Source organism: Notothenia rossii, assembly GCF_949606895.1.
Source record: "Notothenia rossii genome assembly, chromosome: 3".
NCBI lineage: Eukaryota > Metazoa > Chordata > Actinopteri > Perciformes > Nototheniidae > Notothenia > Notothenia rossii.
The window spans coordinates 7649644-7671888 of NC_136901.1; the positions used below are offsets into that span (position 1 = coordinate 7649644).

The 22245-nt window shown below is 43.0% G+C and overlaps 1 protein-coding gene across 1 annotated transcript in view; it reads left to right on the plus strand.

The window, feature by feature from the left end:
* Window positions 1-22245, plus strand: part of LOC307034297 (interleukin-1 receptor accessory protein-like 1-B) — a gene marked incomplete at its 5' end in the record, with an annotated part of 234816 nt that overhangs the window by 192188 nt on the left and 20383 nt on the right. Inside the window, 1 exon segment of the mRNA XM_079673066.1 lies at window positions 21473-21605. Coding sequence (XP_079529192.1) covers window positions 21473-21605 — 133 coding nt within the window.

Sequence of the window (22245 nt, forward strand, 5' to 3'; positions counted from 1 at the left end):
TATCTATGTAATTCCTTTCCGAGTCTATTTCCCTCGCTTGAGTTCCCTTGCTTTCAGCAGGCCTCTTACGAGAGCCCTTGACAGACAGAGGAAGGGGATGGGAGCCTTCAGGTCCGACATAGTCTTGGTTTACCCTCTTGTTGCCACAAACAGAGGGATTACGGAGCATTTCCTTTTGAAAATCCCCTCAGTAATGTACTTCATTTCCTCGTTCTGCTCACCAGCGCAGTCGGGCTCTCCGGGTAAGAAGAAAGGCAGTTTATTTTGTGCTACATGCAGACACACTTGTCCTTGTGTTTCTTAAGATGTCAACTTGACTTCTTCCATCCTTTGGTAGTCACAAGGTCTCCTGCTGGGATGTTAAAAGGATTAGTGGTTAAGGGAAACGCTGTTAACTCGTTTCCTTTTTGCTCTGCGTCATCGGAGGTTGTAGGTGAACACACTTTCCATTTCAAATAAGAGATTTGCCTTCGTCCTTCCTTCAGACCGTATGATTTGGTTCAGCTTTTTGTTCCACGTCGTACTTCAATGTCACGTTTTCAATATGCGGCTGCCTGTTGGTATAGTGGAACTGATTGTTTTTTGATGCTTAACATTGGTCGTAAGTAAGGGCGTTGAAATGTGTTTGAGTGAAGGTGCAAATGTGTAATGCTGGCACAAGCTGGCACTGAATCGACCCTAACCTTTGGATGATCATGGATAGTGTTGCCTCTGGTTATTTATTACAGGCCTGCTTGCAGTTTTAATATTTCCTCATGTTCATTTCTAACTGATTCAGATCTGCAGCTAGCTTGGGGCTCCTGCTCTTGTTAGGAAAAGGGTATTATTTGCAGGAAATGATCAAGATTTTTACACAAGTTGTGTTTGAACACTAACAGAATCACAAAAAGGAAGATAAGTCTGTGCCGGAGGATAGAGTCCATAGTCTTGAGAGCTGAAGTGTCTTTCAGGGCCCGGAGCTTAACATGTATGAGATGATCAAGTTGAATTTGTGTTGAATTGCGGCTTCAGTCTAGTTTTTTCTGTAGCGACACCCGTGGGACTGGACCCAGGCTTGTAGAAAAAGAACAGCAGCTCGGCTGAGTGGTTATCCATCACGCTTCAGTCCATCTCCACTGGGGAACCGGTCAAAGAAGCACACACACACACACACACACACACACACACACACACACACACACACACACACACACACACACACACACACACACACACACACAGACTATTTGTTTGCCACCTCTGAGAATATCCTCTCCAATGACTAAGTTGGCTGCAGGAAACCCTTTTTTGGAGGGAGTGCAAGCGTGCCCATTACCAAGGAAAGCAGGTGTGCTGTTTTTCCCCAAACCCAGGATGTATTCCGTGGTCATCGGGCCCCAAGGCATTGATTGTTATTTGGCCATGTTTCATTTCGAACACAGTGAAAGCGTATGGGGAAGGGGAGGGTTAAGCTCACGGGGACTTTGCAATGTCATCCCCTTCTCATGTCGTCTGTTTGTGTCCGCCGAGGTTTGGATCCTGACATAAAGAAGCCATTTGAGCAGAAGAGCTCATTTTTATTGAGTGCCAACGTTTAGTTTACCATGCATCTTCCACGTGGCTGCGTACATCTTCTGCGGGGTATCCCTTAGCGGCCTGTCGACTGAATGAGGCGGTTATTAATGTAGACACCTGCCTGTGTGCTGACTGCGTCCATACAGCGATGACTGAAAGGCTTTTACGTGCCTCTTGACAACGCACATGTACAATGAATGAAGGCAAAGCGGCAATTATGGCCACGGCGCTCCGAAGTGGCTTTTAGTGCCCAGACGAGGAGATATCTTGAAACTGACTCTGACACACATCCACTCACGCCTCCATCTACATGCACGGTGTGTCTCCTTTTCAACTCTTTGATTACTTTGTGGATGCAGTGATTGTGAGGCCACCCTTGATTAGCTCAATTTATTCCCCAGCCAAGCCAGAGGGCCATTTAGGGAAGTTTTTGCAGACTCTTTCCATTTATCAAGATGGGAGGCAGACATGATTTGAATCTTAATATGCCCTTGCGGCAGAATACAATCAAGTGCATGTAGGCCAACTCTGGCTCCCAGTGTGTGCACACATACTCCGTTTGAAAGATGAAAGAAGAACAGGAAAGTCTAAAAGCTTTGTTTCTTAGGTTTCATATGTAGTTATGGATGTAGTGTCTGTCACAACAGAACACTCCTCAAATCCTGCTCTCTGAAAGTCACTTGACGAATGGATGGTGTTTCAGTGGGTGGAGCATCAGTGAAGTTTGATCTTAAATAACCGTGGTGATTACTTTATAACATGTTGCAAACAGAAAAGTATTTATGCCATCGATGACACGTTTTCACACAATATCCCTACCTTTAAAGATCAACAAGAGGACAAGATAAATCAATCAATCGATTTCAATAAACTTTTTTAAATGAATTATTTATATTCTATTTATTTTTTGTATTATTCATTGGCATCGCTGATTAGAACTTGGTTTGTTTGACCGCCATAGAATTACCTCCTGGTCCATTATCATGACTCGTCTGGCTTTGTAGCGTGCAGTCGGTCCTTGGCAACAACTTCATGGCCGTGTTTTACTGGAAGCGTTCAGAGCGTTTGGATAACTAAACCTCAGTTTAGTTTTCCAAATCTGGTCCTTATCTCCTGGATCAGCCTGGAGCTGCTCCTCCTCTCGGTTTTTGGACAACTAAACTGAGGTTTGGTAGCCAGTGTGAGGATTTGAGGGTTTAACATCGGCGAGCCAGTGGATGATCTCTAGCTTTCCGGGCATCCAAGCTGAAGTTGATAGCCTATTTTCAGCACTGGGGCGTACGCCATTGTCTCCAGTAGTCATAATCTGTTTACACTGTCTCTCTCGTGCCCTCTCCTGACAATGCACACACACACACATCCGAAGTGATGAGGAATGAGGGGGACAATGCAGTGGACATTAATTCTCTTTCTGAGAACGTCTTATTAGTCTCGGGAGGCAGTTTCCAGTAAACGGCTCCCAATTTATCTTGCTCCACATCCAGCCTGATGTTAGGGGAATTCTTTACAATGACATGATGAGAGCTCTCATCAATTTTCTGCTTCTGTTGAATCACAGTGTGTTTTAAAGAATGGCCACCTGGGAAATTATTTCCCGCTCAACAAACATTGTGTTTAACTTGCCCGCACTTACCTGCACCAAATGTATCCACTCACTCAGTATGCAGGTACATTCCTTGCATTTTTTTTGCAAAAGCCCCCTTTCTGCAACTCTGTGCATTTTTCAGTCCGGAAATAGCAGAATCACAGGAATGTGGCAGGATGGAATCTCAGCCGGCTGATTGGATTGTCTTTTGCTCCATCTCAGGCTGCATTAAGCGGCTGAGGCTTTGGACGTATAAAAAAGGTGATGGATGCCTCCTCCTTATGTCTGGACTGCTTCGAGCTGACCTCAGCAGAAGGCAAGAAAGGCAAAAAAGAGAGACTGTGATTTACTGACCAGGCTGGTGAAAGCTGAGGGAGGATGAATGCCACTCAGCTCCCTCGGCTGACAGCCACAGATGCAAAATAGTGCTCTCCCTGCTTCTCTGTCTGTCTTTTCCTCCACTTATTCTCTGCATGATGTTAAGACGGAGCATGCAGCATGGAGACGGTAATTATCAGATCATAAGATTGTGTGATTAGCTATTAAACCCATTTCATTCCTGATCTTTGTTTCCAGGTTTACAAATGTTCTCTCCGATAATTGGTCTTCCCTCTCCCATTATTCATGCGAGTCATTCGACATTACAAGAACATCAAGATCAAGTGGTGCAGTGGTGGTTTTAGTCCTCTGCTGTGACCCTGTCATGTATCTGTCAGTAATCATTAGGAAACTAGATGGATGTTGATACTGGTGAACCCTGCTTCATGTCTCCTTAGTCTATGTGTCTGTTTGACTGCTTGAAAACGCACAAATTATTCAGGTGAATGCCAGCGAGCCCATTACCCTGCATACTGAGTCACATTGTCATTATCATCAATTCAAGGGAAAATCCCCATCACAAAGTTGGATGTTACCATCTCTAAAGTTCTATAGAGATGGTAAAACAGTTACCTTGAAGGTTAAAGGTTAGAATAGGTGGTCTGCTAGATGGTAACCTTGGATACTGGCGAGATGGATGAGGTTACGATCCATCCTCAAATGATTAAGGTCGTGATAGGTCGTCAGGTGGTGAGTCTCAACTGTTCTCTAAAACATATTCTTGGATCACCATCTCAACCATGGGCCAGGGGGCTGAGGTGTACATGGTAATTGATTTTGTATTCTTCCTGGAGCCAGTTCTTCATATTTCCCCAAATTGGGAATACCCGTCTCCCTGTCTTCGTGTTATTGCAGGGGTAATATTTTTTTGGAAAGTCAAGTCCAACACATCAAATCAACAAGTCTGACTGGAGCAAGAAGCTTCTGCAAGTTATGATTTTCTGAGTTATGTCAAGTGAAAACCAGATGTCTGACCTGCTGTTTGTTTAAGAGTAGGGGTAACTTAACAACATGGATCTCTTCCCGCTGAGCCTTTAAGTGCAATCCCAAGGAAACATACTCTTTTTTTAGGTGTTGAACCTGGTGATGCCCTAACAGTGGTCATTGTCAGCAGTGCACTTACAGTGAAGCCTTCATGAGTCTGAGTGTAGGGAACAATTAGAAGACTTTTGCCATCCCAGATAGCTGGAGTTAATGAGAAGGAAGAGAAGGGAAACGATGCCAAATATCTGTCTATGTGCTGGAAGAGAGATAGACTGGATCAGTCAAGTGGAATATTATCTCTAATGTGAGACATGTTATCTTTAAGGAGGTGGCAGACGCCTCAGCTGTAGTTAAAAACAGGAGCCCCGCAGGAGGTCTGGTGGAGTAAACCATTTCCTAACAACAGGAAGTGCTTAGCATTTCAGAGATGTCTCGCAAATGTCATCTTGTTGTTACATCTATTAAGTGTGCTTTTTTTATTTAAAAGCTTGCGGATTAGTCTTGTCATTACTTACATTCAGCCTCCCAGCAAGTTCTCCTTGACATCATTTCCATTTCTCCAGGGAGAGTTTTCCTCTGTCTATCAGGACCCAGCAAAAACAAAGTTTTACATGTCGACAGAGAGGGCAATATAAACTTAGTTTGCTTAAAGATGAGCATGTCTGCTGCCTGTGCAGAGTTAGAGATAGATGCTTATTTACGAATGTAGCTTCATAGGAGCGCCTAGAGACACCGAACCTAACTTGCTCCTGCTCCGCCTCGCTGGCAAATTTACCATTGAAATCCTTTAATTTCATACTTTGAAATATTTACCCTCTCCAGAATCTCTTCATGTGTATAGAGTTGACTTAAGTTGTTATTATAATCAATGGTCTCTTTGAATAGGGAAGATTTCATCAGATTGCTGAATCAATATGTACTGCAGGCAGGAGCATTTTCTGTTGGTCTCCTATTCTGCAAAATGTATGGATTGATGTTGAAAACATTTGTACACTATGTGCTTTTTTTGGTCTGCAGAGATTGCACAGCCTCAGAATGCACTTTACTGTACAACATCATCCCCCAGCGGACACACACACACACACACACACACACACACACACACACACACACACACACACACACACACACACACACACACCTGTTATAGGAGGAGAACACATTAGCATCAGGAGCAGGTGGTGGATGAAGATATATGATGTATAAGCCCATTCGTTGGCCGGCTGGTGGCACTCATGCCCCCTTTTTACAGCCTCCTGACTGTTATATCAGTGTTTGCATTAAAAACTATACAGTGTGGGTACACGTGTCTGTAAGGAGACATCCATGTGCACACATTAAAGAGAGAAAAGGCTTTCCAATTGTCTCATGCCTCACCACGCTGCCCCGGCACAGCTGGGGAGGAGGCCACAGACATTACTCAGCTATTAAACTGTTATCTGCAGGTGTCACCCTCAGCAGGGGCTGTGTTGATAGAGGCGGAAACGCCCTCAAGGTCCACAGCTACACACACACATTCTTCAGGCAGGGGTTTTTAGAGGTCCGGGCTCATGGCTGTGGCGGCCCGGCTTGATGGCGCGTAACGGGGGTCATGATGGGAGCATACGGGTGAGCCAGATCGGGCAGAGAGGGGGCGGCGAGACACCAGAGGACAACGGGACCGGGCCAGCAGGGACGCCACCTGCCACTCCATTTCACCCGTGATGAATCGGCCTGGTTTCTTTTCTCCTTACCTCGTTTCTATTGAGAATTGTAGGTTTTATTGTGACGGCTGCTATGAGATTAAAAAAGAGATTGTGTCTCTAATGCAAAATGCATCCACTGCATGTTTGTCCCACTAAGATGAAGTGTTAGTCTTCTTTGGAGGTGTTTAATGTCTCTTGACAGAGAACATTTACCCACCGTTTACCAGACAACCTAGGCTAAAACAAGGGTTAGGGTTGGCAACCTGTGTCAAGAACTCATTCGGCCAAAGTTGAGCTGACCTTCATCCAAGGTCCAGGCCAGGTCAGGATCGTGATGCATCAGCAACCACGCATTCAGACCATTCATGTAAGTCACGACATTGTGTTTCTAAGAGCATGATTGAGCAATAATTGCCCATTTGCATCTGAAAAAGGTCTGTAAAACTTTAGATAAGCATCCTATCTCTATTTTTCCTATTTAACAAAGAGGTTTTTGTCTTCTTTTGTAATTAGTAGTTTGGTATTTGTGCCAACGTCATTGCTGGGCAAGACTTTATACAGCTGATGAGCAACTTTTTTTGCAGTTCATTATGCTCCAGCTGGGCTAGCTGATGTTTTAGGAAGCAGGTTCATTCATTACCTGCTTCATTAGCTCTGTCCCTCAAGGTATGGCACCTTTCAGTGTTTCTCTTTTTTTCCCACTAACACCACATTTCCTAAAACCAAATAATGCCAGACAGTCAGTTTCCTGTGCAACGTCCCTCGAGGGCTTCACCTCAGAATAGGAAAATGGTGTGCACAAAGACATTAGTAAGTGCGAATCACGAACACAGTTGCAAATGTTTTGATTTGCTGCAATCCAACTTGTCACCTCCTAAACATTCACAGCGTGCAGAAGCAAATGCCAGTTGTGAAATCAACAGAAATAATAAGAGACTCGCAGCAGGAAACATCCTCTCTGCTACTGCTGCTTGTTCAAAATCCAGTTAGACATTTGTTTTGCCTACTGCAAAGAATAAACACATTCTGAATATTCAAGACTTGCTTATATTTCTGATAATGCCTTCGAAGATGAGTTTATATGACTGACATTTCTCTTTTGATTGTATTCACCCCCCATTGATCTCCTAATTGGTTCCCCCTCATTGAGAGAACATGCCTGTTGAGTGCAAAAAGAGGAGATGTTGATGCACCACGGCTCCCTGCAGAGTCGCAGACAGCTATAAAGACTTGTGAAGGCAGCCACACAAACATCATCTGAGATGTTGGAGGGGTCCTTATGAATTCAGTCCAGAGCTGCTGCTGGACTGAGGCCTGAATGTTGCCGCTGTGGGGCCGATACTTGGAGCCAGTTCTGCCTTCGGCTCACCAGTGAGGCTCTATCACAGAGCCACACAGTGTTTCCTCTGCATGTTTCCAAAGCAGTATTTATGTGGGAACGGTATCCTCACCACCGTGGTCGTAGCTTTGTTAAATCAAGATGTATGCAGTGAAATGCAGCCATGACACTTGTTGTATCGACATTTATTTTGCTAATCTAAGTTAGTGCCAAGAGGCAGTGTGTTACAGATGGTCGAATCATGAATCTGTATTTAGTCTGCCTCCTCCTATGTGTGTTGCATTGATAACAGGACCAATGACATGCACTAAAGCCTACGTAACAGACCACAGCTACATCTACCCAAAGCTTTGTGCACAGGCTTTACTGTTCACAGCCTTTCCCTTTTGCACTTACTCACAGTTCCCCAAACTTAGGATCAGAACCCAAAGCCACAGTTGATTGAAACTCAGCGATGATATAAGCTCCTCTTCCTCCTACCTTCACTCCCACTTGTCTTGGCACAGCTCCTGTACAGTACGCTATTCCTGCTGTTCTGTAGTTTATTCTTGCAGTTGTTCTTAACAGTCACCTTCATGATAAGAAGCTAATGCACAGGGCTTTTGCGCTTTGTAGAAAATGAGATGTTGTTGTTTATCTCCCGGTCTAATGATACACGAGGAGGCATTGGGATGGCTGCTTCTCCAGCCATCAGAAAGAAGCTGCTGCACATATACTCGGCACCCTCTGCATTCACAAGATAATTATTCCTTGCACTCAGTGTTTGATTTGTTTTGAATGAAACAAACTTCATTTCAAGGGCTCAGCGAGATACAACACTCAGTAATTAAGCTCCAGCAGGCGTCTCAATCTCAAACGGTTGACTCTCCTACCAAGTAATGTTTAAGCAAGTCAGCAGGGCGTGCATATTATTTGAGAAACATTCACACCTGGTTACCCTGCTGCCAATCAGCAGCCCCTTGAAACCTTCACTTTGAAACAGGGTGCTTAACAATTAGCTGCTTGTGTCTTTATATTCAACCGATGTATTCTTAACCTTCTAAACAGTGGAAAGCCTGTGGGCCTGGTCTGCAGAGACTGTGTGTGAGTAGAAGATAGACAATGTGTGCTTAGGTGCATATAGCATGTTGCTTGGGGATGCTTTGATGTGTGCATGCATCCCAGGGGAGGATATGGGTTGGTACAGATACGGTTCATCCCCACACAACACAACACTACCACAAATGCTGTTTGGCATTGTGCTTTGACCACACCACATGCACCCTTAAAAAAGACCCTTAATCCCTGTACAGTATCTGACCTTGTTAAAGAGGATCAAACTGTAAAAGGGAGAGTACATTATCAAATGATATTACATAACAGTGACGCATCTTCTTCTCTTGCTGTATTTCTCATCAACCCGCTCATATGGAAATGGGGTAAAACGTTTTTTTAAACACGAGCAAGACGTAGCCTGTCACATTAAAGAAAGCAGCAGCACATTTCACATGCAGGCTAATAAAAGCGACAGGGAAATTGCTGCCAGCAGATTTTTTCCAAATCTTCCCAGTAATTCCCCGTGAGCTCTGGCATTACTGCCTCCCTACCCAGCCTCAGATTAGCCCCCAGCCTCACAGCGACGCAGCGCCGGCCTCTCTTCAAAGGTGCATCTTCCTTTCTTTTAGCATTGAATAGTCACAGTCCTATAGCAGAATTGTACCCCATTGAGTGCACACTATACAACACACCACAGGACATGGAAACCCCTGATACAGAATAACAGGACCTTTTTAAATGATGATGAACAAAAATAAGCCCTAGGAGCAATCACCCTCTAAAGATGTGACTCATAACAAGGTGACTCACTCTGCTCCATTTCAAAGAAAAGTCCCCAGCACCAGAGCAGCACCTTACTTTGCTCCTGACTCCACCTCATCTCGGTCTCCACTCCACTCCTGCAACCTTCGGGCCGTCTGTGGGTCTTCAATGCTTGACCTCTGAAAGCGTTTGGCCCGCTGTCCACTGAACCGAGCCATTGAGCATTCAGAGCATCATCTCTTCTGGTGTTAGTACCCAGCTCCGACTCCAAACAATCGCTAAGCATTGTATTTTTGCAGTGCGGGAAAAGACTCTTTGATTTTGCACGTCAGTAACTGATGATAGAGATTCTGTATTAGACCGGTTGTGGTGCTTTCAATTATGTTTCATGTATTCTTTCTCTCTCTTTCTCTTTTACTCTATCCTTCCAAATGTTACTACTTGCCAGAGAGTCTTTTTGATCATCCACACTGGCTCGAGGGATGGCAATATCTGTCTGTTGCTTCATCATTTGATACAAACTCAAATATTCCCAAAACTCATCGATCGAGTGCCATGAAATGTTGTAAGGACATAAATGGTTTCATAAGGATTTAGTCTACCGACTTAAAGAGGACATATTGTGCTCGTTTTCAGGTTCATATTAGTATCTAGTGTCTCTAGCATGTCCAATGGAGGCGTTTTCAAAATGAAATGGCTAACAGGAGCACGTATAGAATAGGTGGAAGAAATCACATAAAAGTGCATCTGATAGCTTTCCTAAAGACAAAACAAGGCTGGCAGGTCATCAGGAAGTGAAAAAGTGTGGCAGCAGCCCGGTCAGGAGCGTCACTCTGTGGAATAGTGAAGTTGTTTACCAGCAGGGAGTGGAGCAGGACACAGAAAGAGCAACAGGCGAGATTGACTGAAAAGACAAGCCAAGGGAAAGAAAGAGAGTAGGCAGTGTAATTTGATCGATGCATGCTGGGAACTCATCAGTATGCCACTTGTGTTCGCCACACACCCGCTGTGCTACACACACACACACACACACACACACCTGCATACAGGGATGGCAGTCAGGATAGACAGTGAAATCATTTCAACGCTCATTCGACACTCTCCTAGAGATTCAGCTTCAACACACACAATTATATCCCTTTCATCTCAGATATTATTGTCTTACTTTATTTTTGTTTGAGTATTGACCAGCTCTGTTGTGATTGGTCAAGAGCTTAGAGATGTCCCGCCCCTTAGCCTATCATGTACCTTTGTTAAAATGGGGACTGTCAAAGACTTTGAAATATTGTAGTAGTCCCTGAAAAATACTAACTTTCATTTCCTAGTATGGATCAGGTGCTGCATCCTGCGTTTCCCATAATGCACCACAATTTCTGGTAAATAGTCGTAGTTGTACTTTCCCTTCAAGTGACGCAAATAGTACCTAAAGACCTGCAAGACTTGGTTCTGCTCTAAAAGCCTCATGTGATCTGAATCTGTGAGCTTCTTATATGTTGCATTATTTCAGATTGTATTGGTAATCATGCTGTTACAGTATTAGTAATATTATGCTGATAGTCTCTGAGCAGCGATCACAGGGTGGATTTGGGAGCGCTGTCTAAGTCCCGACAGTAGAGAAGCTACTAGTCGAACAGTGGATAAAGCGAATAAGCTCAAAAGCTCCTCGTGTGCCTGCTGGTTTACAGATTATAACAGATGTTTGTCAGTCTGTTTCTGCGACGGCTGCAAACAGCGATAAAAGCTTTTTGGTGGTGTTTTGTTGGTGTAAAAATTCCCAAATTATGTTTGTGTTGTTTTAGGCACTGGTGGGGGGTCCTTTCATATTGTATTACATCTTAATCTTTAATATTCTGTACTTTTTCTGCTAATACTAACAATGAAAGGTCCCTAGACATCAGTGATTGTGTTATCACCGTGGAAAACGCTTCTCTCATTCATCATACGTTCAGAAATGTGCCTTCTTGTGGTACTTAGGGCATGATATATACCATGAAATATGGATGTTTACTGATTCTCAGTCCCCCACTGTTTGCATTCAGGCAGCGGTACATGATTGACAGATCAGCACTTGCACTCTTTAAATTTATGCACACACCGTGATATCCCCGCTTTAAAATGTTTTCCGGCATAAGGTCATAATTTACCTTGCCTCCAGCTACTTCCTCTTCTCCCTCCCTTCCACCTCTTGATAGCATTGCTCGTAATTTATCGTATTGTTTTTAATTAAATGGATGGCAAGAGGGTTTAAGTGCCCGGCAGTTCGTTCAAGACGTGCCATTTCTTATCTGAATTCTAAATTCAGCTATACTGTAAAGCGAGACTATAAAGCTGAATAGCTCCCAAACTGCCGTGCTGCGTGTCACAGGGACAGAACAGGTAAACAAATGTCACCTTTAGAAAAGCACAGAGCAGGGGTAATAAAGCAGGCGGCTGCAACTTCACAGACATCGGGACACCACAGATTCACAACAGTCTGGTTATGTATTCTCAGTCTGGCATAGAGGATCAGAGAGGAAACAGCCTTGGATTACAGAGATGCTTTTCCTACTAAAGAACTTCAAATTAAATGGAGTTCAGATGGCGCATCAAAAATACGTCGCCAAATGTCAGAGCATTCTCCTTCACAAGGTTTTCCCTTAGTTTAAGGAATAGTGGTTAGGAATAGTGGTTAGGAATTGACAAAGCGGCTGATTTTTGTTGACAATTCCACTTCAAACCATGTTCACACATAATGTAAAGATCCCAAGAAGAAAGGTTAATTTCTTAATTGCTTAAGTCTAGGGGATGTCCCGATCACCTTTTTTTGCTCCCGATCCGATTCCGATCATTTGATTTTGACAATTTGCCGATGCCGATTTTTCCCGATCCGATCTTTATGCAATGCATTAAGAGAAAAAAAAGCATTCAAGTTGTCCCTTAAGGTTCTTTTTTTATTTAAATTGGATATTCTATCCATCATGGATATAGCTTCTTTCTTTCACAGCAGCATTGGATCAGTTCAGTTGTGCAGCATTGGATCAAAACTAAATAAAGCTTTCAGTACTCGTTAGCTTACTGCTACAATTAGACACTGCGCCCTGCCCACTCTGTTGCCAGATTTGAGAGAAATAAGCAACCAGGTCTATGAAAACAAGCCCCAAAGAAGAAACACATACATGATGTTCTGTAATTTGAAACCAAAACTAAGGCCTCAGGATGACTTTAAGACTTGAACAAGGTCATTTTTGTTTTGTAACATTGAATACAAAATTTTAAAAAAAAGTATTTATAAAAAAGAAAAAGAAAAAAAAAATCCCGATCCCCGTTTTTTTTCCCTCCCGATTCCGATCTTTTGAAAATCACGTGATCGGCTCCGATCCCCGATCACGTGATCGGATCGGGACATCTCTACTTAAGTCCCCTCTTTGACCTCTACATCCATTCCTTGCAGCACAAACCTTGCAAGAGCATGATCAGACCACCAGAGTGCTTAATAAAAGTATATACTATACTCAGGAGTCGTGGGTGGGAACAGGCAAATCAATTAATCCACAGTGCAAGCGAGATGTATGTCTGAATAATCAAAGGGTGACTCTGATGGGTTTATTCTGTATGACAGACTTCACATGTGATTTCAGGTCATTGGAGAATAAGGAAGCAGTTCACAAGACTCAATCTGACTCCCACTGATCACGACCTTACGGCATGTTCATCTTTTATTTTGCAAATGCTCCGTTCAGTCGGTCATGTCATCGCCCCCGAGGAGAGTTTTGTCGCCTTGTTTCATGGCAGATATTTCATCATGTTGACATTTTGCTGCCCCCACACAATCCTGTCAATCTCGTGGTAATTTATCCAGACGGATACATGAAGGATTTATAAACACGGCGTGTTTATCAAATACATTATTGCTAGCCGAAAAACCCCAACATGCCCTTTTTGAACATGTGAACATGAATGTATTTACCGGTACCTCCATATGTCCATGCAAATTGGAAGGACAGAAGCATGGGCTGTTCAAATCACTCCAATTATCTATCCTGCATATGCTCGACTGGGTCACACACACACACACACACACACACACACACACACACACACACACACACACACACACACACACACACACACACACACACACACACACACACACACACACACACACACACACACACACACAGATCTCACACTTTGTTTCCCAGTGACGGACAGGTAGAAAGCTGGAGGAGGATGTGTGGATGAATCCTGCTCTCACCACAGCTTTAACCTTTCCATGCAGTCTGTCTTTCCTCACGGCACTCTGTCACACACTCCTATTGTTAGTCCCTTTTTCCTGTTTTGGAAATGATTATAGAAACCTGTTTTTGTACAAAGCTATCCCAAGACATGCTGCGAGGCATGAGAGAGAAGGAGGACATGTGAGGTGGAAGACAAAGGAGAAGTGATAAATATGGATGACATAGAAAAGAAGAATAAACAATGGAAATAGGAACGGATAAATCAAACAGAAACATGTTAACATTTATAAACTGTTATTGATGTTGGACCATTTATTTGCTTGTTAGCATTAGCTCCTGTTAATGTCAATGACACTTTACATCAAGTAAGCAATTGGGCAATAGACACAAATATATGTTTTCATAAATGATTCCCAAAATATCCGACTTGTGATAGGTGTAATCACTGTTATAGGAAACAAAAAAATATGTATTGATTAATTAAATGAATAAATGTTGAAATAGAAATACTCCATAACAAGCAAAAAATACAACTTACTTTTACTGTATAAAGCTCTCAAATAGCATACCGTTGCCAAATAGTTGTTTATTTATTTACACATCCGACTTTAAGAACGATAAAATGCACTTACAATTAAATGTTTAGCCATGTTTAGCTAGCAGGCTAACCAGAGTCTCTGTCTAGAAAAGGCAATATATTTTCAAGAAAAATGTGAAGCTGCTATCCTCGTGTCTATTTTAGAAAACATCTCAGTACATGCAATCCTGCCACAGTCACACCATGTAAACCCAGTGCTCTACTTTTCCCACCTTCCCCCTGGAGAAATGTGATGCAATGATTTCCAAACTCACTCTGCAGGGAGATTTGAGGTGAAAAGTTACAGCAGCATTTCCTCCTGTTTGTTCAAACCTATTGCACTTATTCACTTCACGTTGCTTCCTCTTTCATTTGTCTCATGTGCGCCGCAGATACCCAGCACTGTGTCTTTCTGAAATGCTGGGGAGAGCACCTACGGTCCCAGCCTCTCTGCAGAGTCCTGTTCTCATTACATGGACTACCCGTGAGGGGGTATTTGGATATAACAGCACTTCCTTCCTCGCTCACAACTTTTTCTCTTCCTCTCAGTCCCATTGTCTCTCTCACTCGCTGAGCACAGTAAGCTGTCTAGATCTTCGCTGCTGAGTTTGCTCCACTGGACCATTTAGAGACTAGATTCCTTCCACTGATGGCTTAGGAGAGACAAGGGCCACTTCGCCCACAATCAACGCTTTGGTGAAGCCTGAACATACAACCAAAGAACCATGCAAAATGATACAATACGTCAGGATAACTATACGGTACAGTTGTATGATACGATTCGATAGTACACAGAACGGTATGTTTTTTTAAATTGTTCGTTTATTGTAAGTAATTGGTCACAAATGCTTCACACAGGAGTTAGGAAAATAATTTAATTGATTTGGTAACATCACAAGCAGTTGTATGATACAATTCGATAGTAGGCTACACGAAGTGTGCATGAAGCTGGCTGGAAACGTTTTAAGCAGACATTCTCAATTTCACAGTAGTATATGTCATTTGTAGTCATGTAGGGGAGGAAAGTACATGAGCCATGTGAAGTTAGAGAACACTTGAGATACCCTGTACAATAGTTTGGAGAGAAAATCCTTGCAAGCATGGCTAAAGTGGCTCCAAGCTGAGCATCTAACCACAGGGAGCTCCGTCTAGGAGAAAGGACTGTTGGCAGTGTGGGCATGCTTCAAAGGTAACCCAGCAAGGACTCAAGGAACCTGCTCTTTAGTGCCTTTCTTCCCTTTATTGTGTATCAATCTCTTTTGATACCACCCCTGCAACATTTTCCATTTCTCTGGCCTGCTGTCAGTGGTTGAAACTGCATGGGGCCATTACAACATTCTTGAGACGGTTTAATCGTCCTTCGCCAAGCCCACCATGAGTCCTTCCCTGCACCAGAGGAGCCCAGTCAGGCCCTGTTAGTATCAAATCCTTGCCTTTTCACCGTCTTTTATTCTCACCTTGCAGCAACATCAGCATTTCAGACTGAGAATCATATTTTGCACAAAAAAAACTCGGATTTCTGAAAAGTTTAAAGGGACATACAGTATCATAAAGAAATCACTTTTCCAGTGCACAAATATTCGCATATTCTGAGGGCCTTGAAAAACCCTGATACTGTGAAATGAGACAACTATTACTATTATTATAAGAGCCAGGCGATTGAACAAAAAATAGTATCTGTTTTTAAAGTTGACATGGAAAACACCACCATCTTCCCATTGTTTTCTAATTGTAGTACAACCTTGTTTCCTCCATTGAACGTGGCATTTGTCTAGTGTTATGTGAAGTACCCTTTAAGTGTTTCATTAATGTCTAATTAGCTTTTCATTACGAGAAGTCAACTGTGACTTTTCCATGCAATATTACAAGGAACACAAGGTTTAAAAATGGTAATGATTATTCGTTTTGGTTGGGCAGCAATAAGAGGCTCTTGCTTTTGTGCTGGAGAACATTGTATTATGAGAACATCAATTCAAAGAGTGGGTGTTGATCTTTGCAAATGTCATTCTCAGTTCCACAAGGCTCAAATTGGACTTGTAATTCACCCAACCCCCCGCCGCCTGTTTGTTTCCCTCTGCCCTGTAATATTAAACAGTACAACCTTATTTAATTTCCATACACGGCTCGTCCTTGGCAAAAGTAGCACGGAGCAGAGAAATTGTAATTTCACAACGCATCATAGAGCATTATGTGTTATGACTGCCACATGTTAACATGCTTATAAAACTCAGGAAAATGCTATTGCATCTCTTCATATCTGCTTTACATGCATTAATTAAGGGGGAACAGCAGCAGCAGTTTGCCTACTTATGCCATAATGAGGTTCAGTGCCAAGTATGAATAACAGGAGATGGACCATACGCGGGCTAAATGAATATTGAACATAGCACAGACAATGGCTGTCTTAAAATGACTGGAGAGGTTTGGGCTGAAACAAAACAAAGTGAAGGCTGAACAGAGAGACAATCAAACCGCCACATCTGGCAACCCCGATGTGAGTGGGTACCCCGCCACTGCAATTACAGCTCCATCACTTATGTAACCCTTCGCTGCCTGGATGTTTTGCAGATAATGAAGCGCATGCTCGCTCTCATTCAGAGATTGTAAACAAATATTTTGCCCACATGCCCCGACAAATCTGGGAACCTCCTTTCACCATCGACAATCAAATTATCAACTGATTCAATTCCTGGGCTTCTTCTTCTCAGTCCAGATCAGTTGCTTGCTATCCCGCTGATCACAAGCTGCTGGGCAATCTCATGTCCTCTTATCTTCAGCCCAGACGGTTGCATTAAAGGAAGGCCTAATTAGGGTTCAGAGGGAATATCATTGCTCCTAAAAGACCGGATAAAAGAGGAGTTTTCCATCAATGCCAGAAGTTGCTGGAATTGAGTTTTGTCAAGAGGTTTTGGTTGTGCTTTGGAAAGCACCGGCTGTTGATGATTTCCACAAAGAAAGGTTTTTATTGTTTCAAGAAGTACTTAACCTTGATGGGCCCATTTACTGGGGTTCAGTCCCCAGGTAGAGGACCTAGGTCCGAATCCGACCTGGGACCATTTCTGGTCTCGACCTTTCACCAACGTCACTCCGTTAATAAAGGCTAATCCGACCCAACAAAAGTTCTGTCTTCTTAATATATTCAGAGATAACACAGAAGGGTAAATGATCAAATGAAAGCCTGACATAAATAGCCCCAGTAGGGTCTCCAGGACACCATCAAAGCTCCGTTACATAGATCCCTGAAGGTCTACAAAATATTCCTTTATTTTTCAGAATCAGATACCTTTATTAGTCCCACAGAGGGAACATTTGCAGCGTTACAGCAGGAAAGAGCCACAAACAGCTTAGTGTTGCATATCTTAAATGCGTTAAAATAAGCACTAGGTTATAATATAATAAACAATATGCTAAAAAAAGATAAAAACTAAAAAAGTTACATAATTTTCAAAAATACAGATAAAAAAAAAATCAAATCTACAAATCAAATCCTGTAGCAGTTCTTAGGATTGAGCAGCCCGGTATATATTACAGTTTTAGTTTAGATCATGGTTCCATGTACAGTTGGGTAAAGATCTGGTGACCTTGAAGGCCATAGCAGGAAGGATAGCAATGTATAAAATAGTGAGAACGTTTTTGTCATCTGCATGTACACATTTTAAATGTTAAAAGTGTGTTTTGTGTGTTTTTTAAACAACCTTCCCGGCGACCATTGGCCTCCATTAACCCGCCAGCTCACAAGTTGCTTCCCATTTTAACTAAAAACATTAAAGAGGAAGCTATTTGTGTCCTCATTGCTGTTAAGATTACAAATACCCTTTCCAAAAAAACCTCAGAAAAAGCTCAGTCACTTCCCTGATGCTAGCTGCAGGGATTCATTCATTGATGGTTGTAACAAGCAAAGCAAATGGTTGTGCTACTCCTGAGCTTTTTGGATGTGAATGAGAAGCACTGGTAGATGAACTCAACATGGTTTGAGCATGTATATGTACTGATGTGTAATCTATGTGAACTTCAGCGCACAAAGACGATGCTCTTTTGACTGTTTTCTTTCAGTCCTCCACGAAGAATGCTCTGCTCTCCCGTGTGTGTGATTCCTCTGTCTTCCACGCTGACGTGCACATATGTCCTCTTTCTCCCACACTAGCCTATACATGTCACATGCACACAGACGCAGAAATGCATACTCTTTCTGTTCCACTCTGTGTCTCTTACCCTGTTTCATGGCTTCATGGCATCCAGTGTGTCCGCTTAGCCACGGAAATCTTGCTGACGTCTCCGTCCCGCTGCCACAGGCGAAGGGGAGATAATTGAGATGAGACAATCGCATTAAGACTCACTTTAACCCCCTGACCAAGACCAGAGGTTGGGATTTGGAATCTGTGCATTTTTAAATCTCTGCACGGTTGTTTGTGCATTTCCCCAAACTGAGCATTCAAGCTCTTTCGTGCAAGCTTAGCTGCTCACAGTAAAACCGGCACAAATTAGCACGCCGTCGTTAGGGAAACAACATGCAACCATATGCATGAGAGCCCCTTGGAATAAGTGTTGGAGAGTGACGCTGCGGCTGTTGTCTGCACAGCAGTGGAGCTGTCAGTGCTACAACACAACATGCTGTTCCCATCCATGGGTGAAGCCTCTTGACATCAAAGGTGGCACACTGAAGAATCTGTGTTTCCTTTGACTGTTGCCTACACCTGTCAAAGTGGTGTGTGTGTGTGTGTGTGTGTGTGTGTGTGTGTGTGTGTGTGTGTGTGTGTGTGTGTGTGTGTGTGTGTGTGTGTGTGTGTGTGTGTGTGTGTGTGTGTGTGTGTGTGTGTGTGTGTGTGTGTGTGTGTGTGTGTGTGTGTGTGTGTGTGTGTGTGTGTGTGTGTTTCATGTGCTCCTTACTGCACGTTGGCCCTCCTGCTTTGTAGCACCATAGAGCCCCCTTGTGGAAGTGGGAAGAATAGCAATGTGTGTGAATGTGTATGTGTGGTCCAGGACAGATTCCAGCATCCCTAACATCTCTGTTTCTCTCTCTCATGCACAGACGAAATGCAGAAACTGTCCTCCAACTCTTTTGAATCACAAAACCAGATCTTCTCTGTTAAGGCTATAGCTATCGTCTACACTGCACTAGAGGGTCAAATTAGAGCAGGCCTTGGTAAAATAAAATCCCTATTATCTTTGAAATAGCAAGAACCTAATTATACGGCACAGTTATCTACCATCTCACAGACTTCTGAGTCCTCGCCATTGGGCCAATGAGCAGGGAGTGCTAATGAAGAGATGCTGAATCACCTTTTTGCCTTTCCTGGACTCACAACTGCTGGAGCCTTCCTTGATCATCGGCGGCTTGTTTATGGATCAGTCATTCCAAGGCTTTGATGATGTGGCTCTTTTCTCTCCCCCTCCCCCCCTCGTCCCCCCCGGTGAGGCTGTCACAGCACAGGCCACACACTCTCGGATGTGCCGTGGGCCCGGCGTGTGTGTGATAAGTGTGAAAGAATAATGAGAGGTCTCTAATCCCAGGCAGAGAGCGAAAACGGGTTTAAAAGGAGTTTATCTGTCTCTCCTCAGATAGGGCATGTGTTCAAAATGAGCCGAGCGGAGAGGAGGACTCCCGCTGGTGTGAAGGCGGGGGGGGGGGTTTATCTGTTGATATGTGTTTCCTGTGCACTTTCTTACCTCTCTGTTCTCATGGTCTTCATCATCCCAGGAAGCCTGCCACCACACTGCCTGCCAGCACACACAGAATGACCTCAAATGACTGGATAGCTGACTTCTCTCCTTCTCCTCCATTTTTCACCGCTTTTCTAGTCTTGTATTCTCTGTACTGGTATTGTTTTCAGTGTTTGCCTCTACTTCAACTATTACTTAACTCAAATACATTTTAAACTCTCCCAAATATCATATGTTAGGACATTTAAGCAGTGTTTATTACTTAGAGATGCCCCGCCCCTTAGCCTATCACGTACAATGGGTTGCAGTTCGAGCTCCATCTTAGTGTGTGTAGATACTGGCCAATACAGTTTGACCTGTGAGTATCACACAAGCTTTATGCATTCATTAATAGTGCACATCACAATCCCTAAAGACGCACCATACTTTAGCTACATTCCCAAAATTACTTCCTGAAGAATGCAGTGAATATATTGTAAATGTAGGGTCTAATATGGAAAGGGTCCGCCAAAGCGTACTAAAGCTTTTATGACTGTGCTGTGGATTTGCCACGAAAGAGGCTAAAAGAGTGTGTTTTAAAAGTTTAAGAGGCCATTAGGGAATTTAGAAAGGTTCTGGGATGGTTTAAGAGAGCAAGAGACGGTTTGTAAGTTGATGGAATCTAGAGGCTGCTGTTGAGTTTTTGAGATGGGTAAATTGGAGAAGAAAAAAAAAGTTGGAATATTTGTTTTTTTTGGGGGGGGGGAAAAGTCAAACTTTTATTTTGAAGGCCCGATTTTCTAACGCTGTGCATGCAGTCGGCGTTGGACTGGAAGCACCGGAAACCATAAACGGTTTTGAAAATTTCTGTCACGTAGTGATCATCTTCTTAATAAAATATCTTTGCTGAAGTTTTTTCGAGTCTTCTGGCCAATCAGAATCAAGATTGTTGCCGGAAGTCCCCACGGAGAATAACTTTGCGGTAGAACTCTTCTTTATACATCCATGGGTACAACTTCAGATAAAAATGAAAACATATTTAAATATGACCCCCGGTTTGATGATTGACAGGTCACAGAACAATGGGAGCTATCTACCCTTACCCACAATTTAAAGTAAGTCACACAGACTATCTCCTCTTTACTCTTCTCGCAGCAAGATGTCAGAACAAAATGAAAAACAAACAATGGCATAAAATATTATTAATATGTCGGGTAGTAATAGATTTATTTATTTTCTTCTCAGACTGTACCAGAATGCATAGTTTATGTTAGTATTTCAAAAAATCTCCTGGGGGAGAATCCCCCCAGACCCCCCTGCTGGGGTTGGGTTTTCAGCATCTGTGCCTTTTTATTTAGTTCAGCTTTGATTCCATCATCTCATAAACCTTTTTTAAAAGCATACTTTAGTTCTGTGAAGGGATATATGGGACATATGCACTGTACTTCACCTTTATTAATATTCTATGCTGAAAAGCGTATATATTACAGCACGATTTTTTGTTGAATAGATTTGAGTGCTTCAAAATGTTGGGTCGCGATGTATTGACCAAGTAAAAAGTGGGTCCCGAGGCCTGACCAGTTGAGAACCACTGCTCTACATATGACCTGTTGTGCAAATGATATACTGTTGACAGTGTCAACAAATAGCAACAATCTTCCTAATTTACATGTTCCTACAGGTGTTACCTCATCCCCTGTCTCTTGTCTCCAACAGGAAGTCCTCTTAACCTGACGTGCAGAGCGTTCTTCGGATACAGCGGAGACGTCAGTCCACTTATCTACTGGATGAAGGGGGAGAAGTTCATCGAGGATCTGGATGAGGAGCGCGTTCAAGAGACCGAAATGAAGTAGGAGTTTTATTGTTAATCCTAAGTGTTTAAGAGAAAATATCAAGTTCGAGTGTTACATAGTGATGTCACTAAGTTCCGGAAGTAAACAAAGGAGTCCAATGGAGGAGTTTCAGGCGGAGGGGAGTGTGTGGGAGTGAAACTCAAGCTCGGGCATCATCTTATAACCAATTCATGAGGTGCATTTAGTCTCATCAGAAGCAGCAAAGGGCCTTGGAGCACAACTGGTAAACACAGTTACCACACCTGCGTGACCACTGCGTGACCACCATCAACACAAAAGGAACTTTTTATCACAACGGCGCTATCATTTAAATGAAATCCATGCATGATGTATGCGGCTGTTTAATAATGCAGATAGCTATGCATTCTTTATCATGAACAATCTATATGCACGGTTCAGGCATTGTTCTATCCGTGCAAGTAATCAGAGATTAGTTTGCAGTGAAATATAAAGTGGAGGCATTAATAGCAGAGCAGCACAGAAAATGGGAATAAACGTATGTGTTGGCCTCCTTTTCCATTTGGGTGACCTCCATCTCTTTGGCTCATCGGTGGAAACAGTACTCCAACATCTGGTGGAAACCAGCTGTGTTTAAGTTGGTTTCAGGTGGTTTAGGACATTGGATCTCCAGTTTAT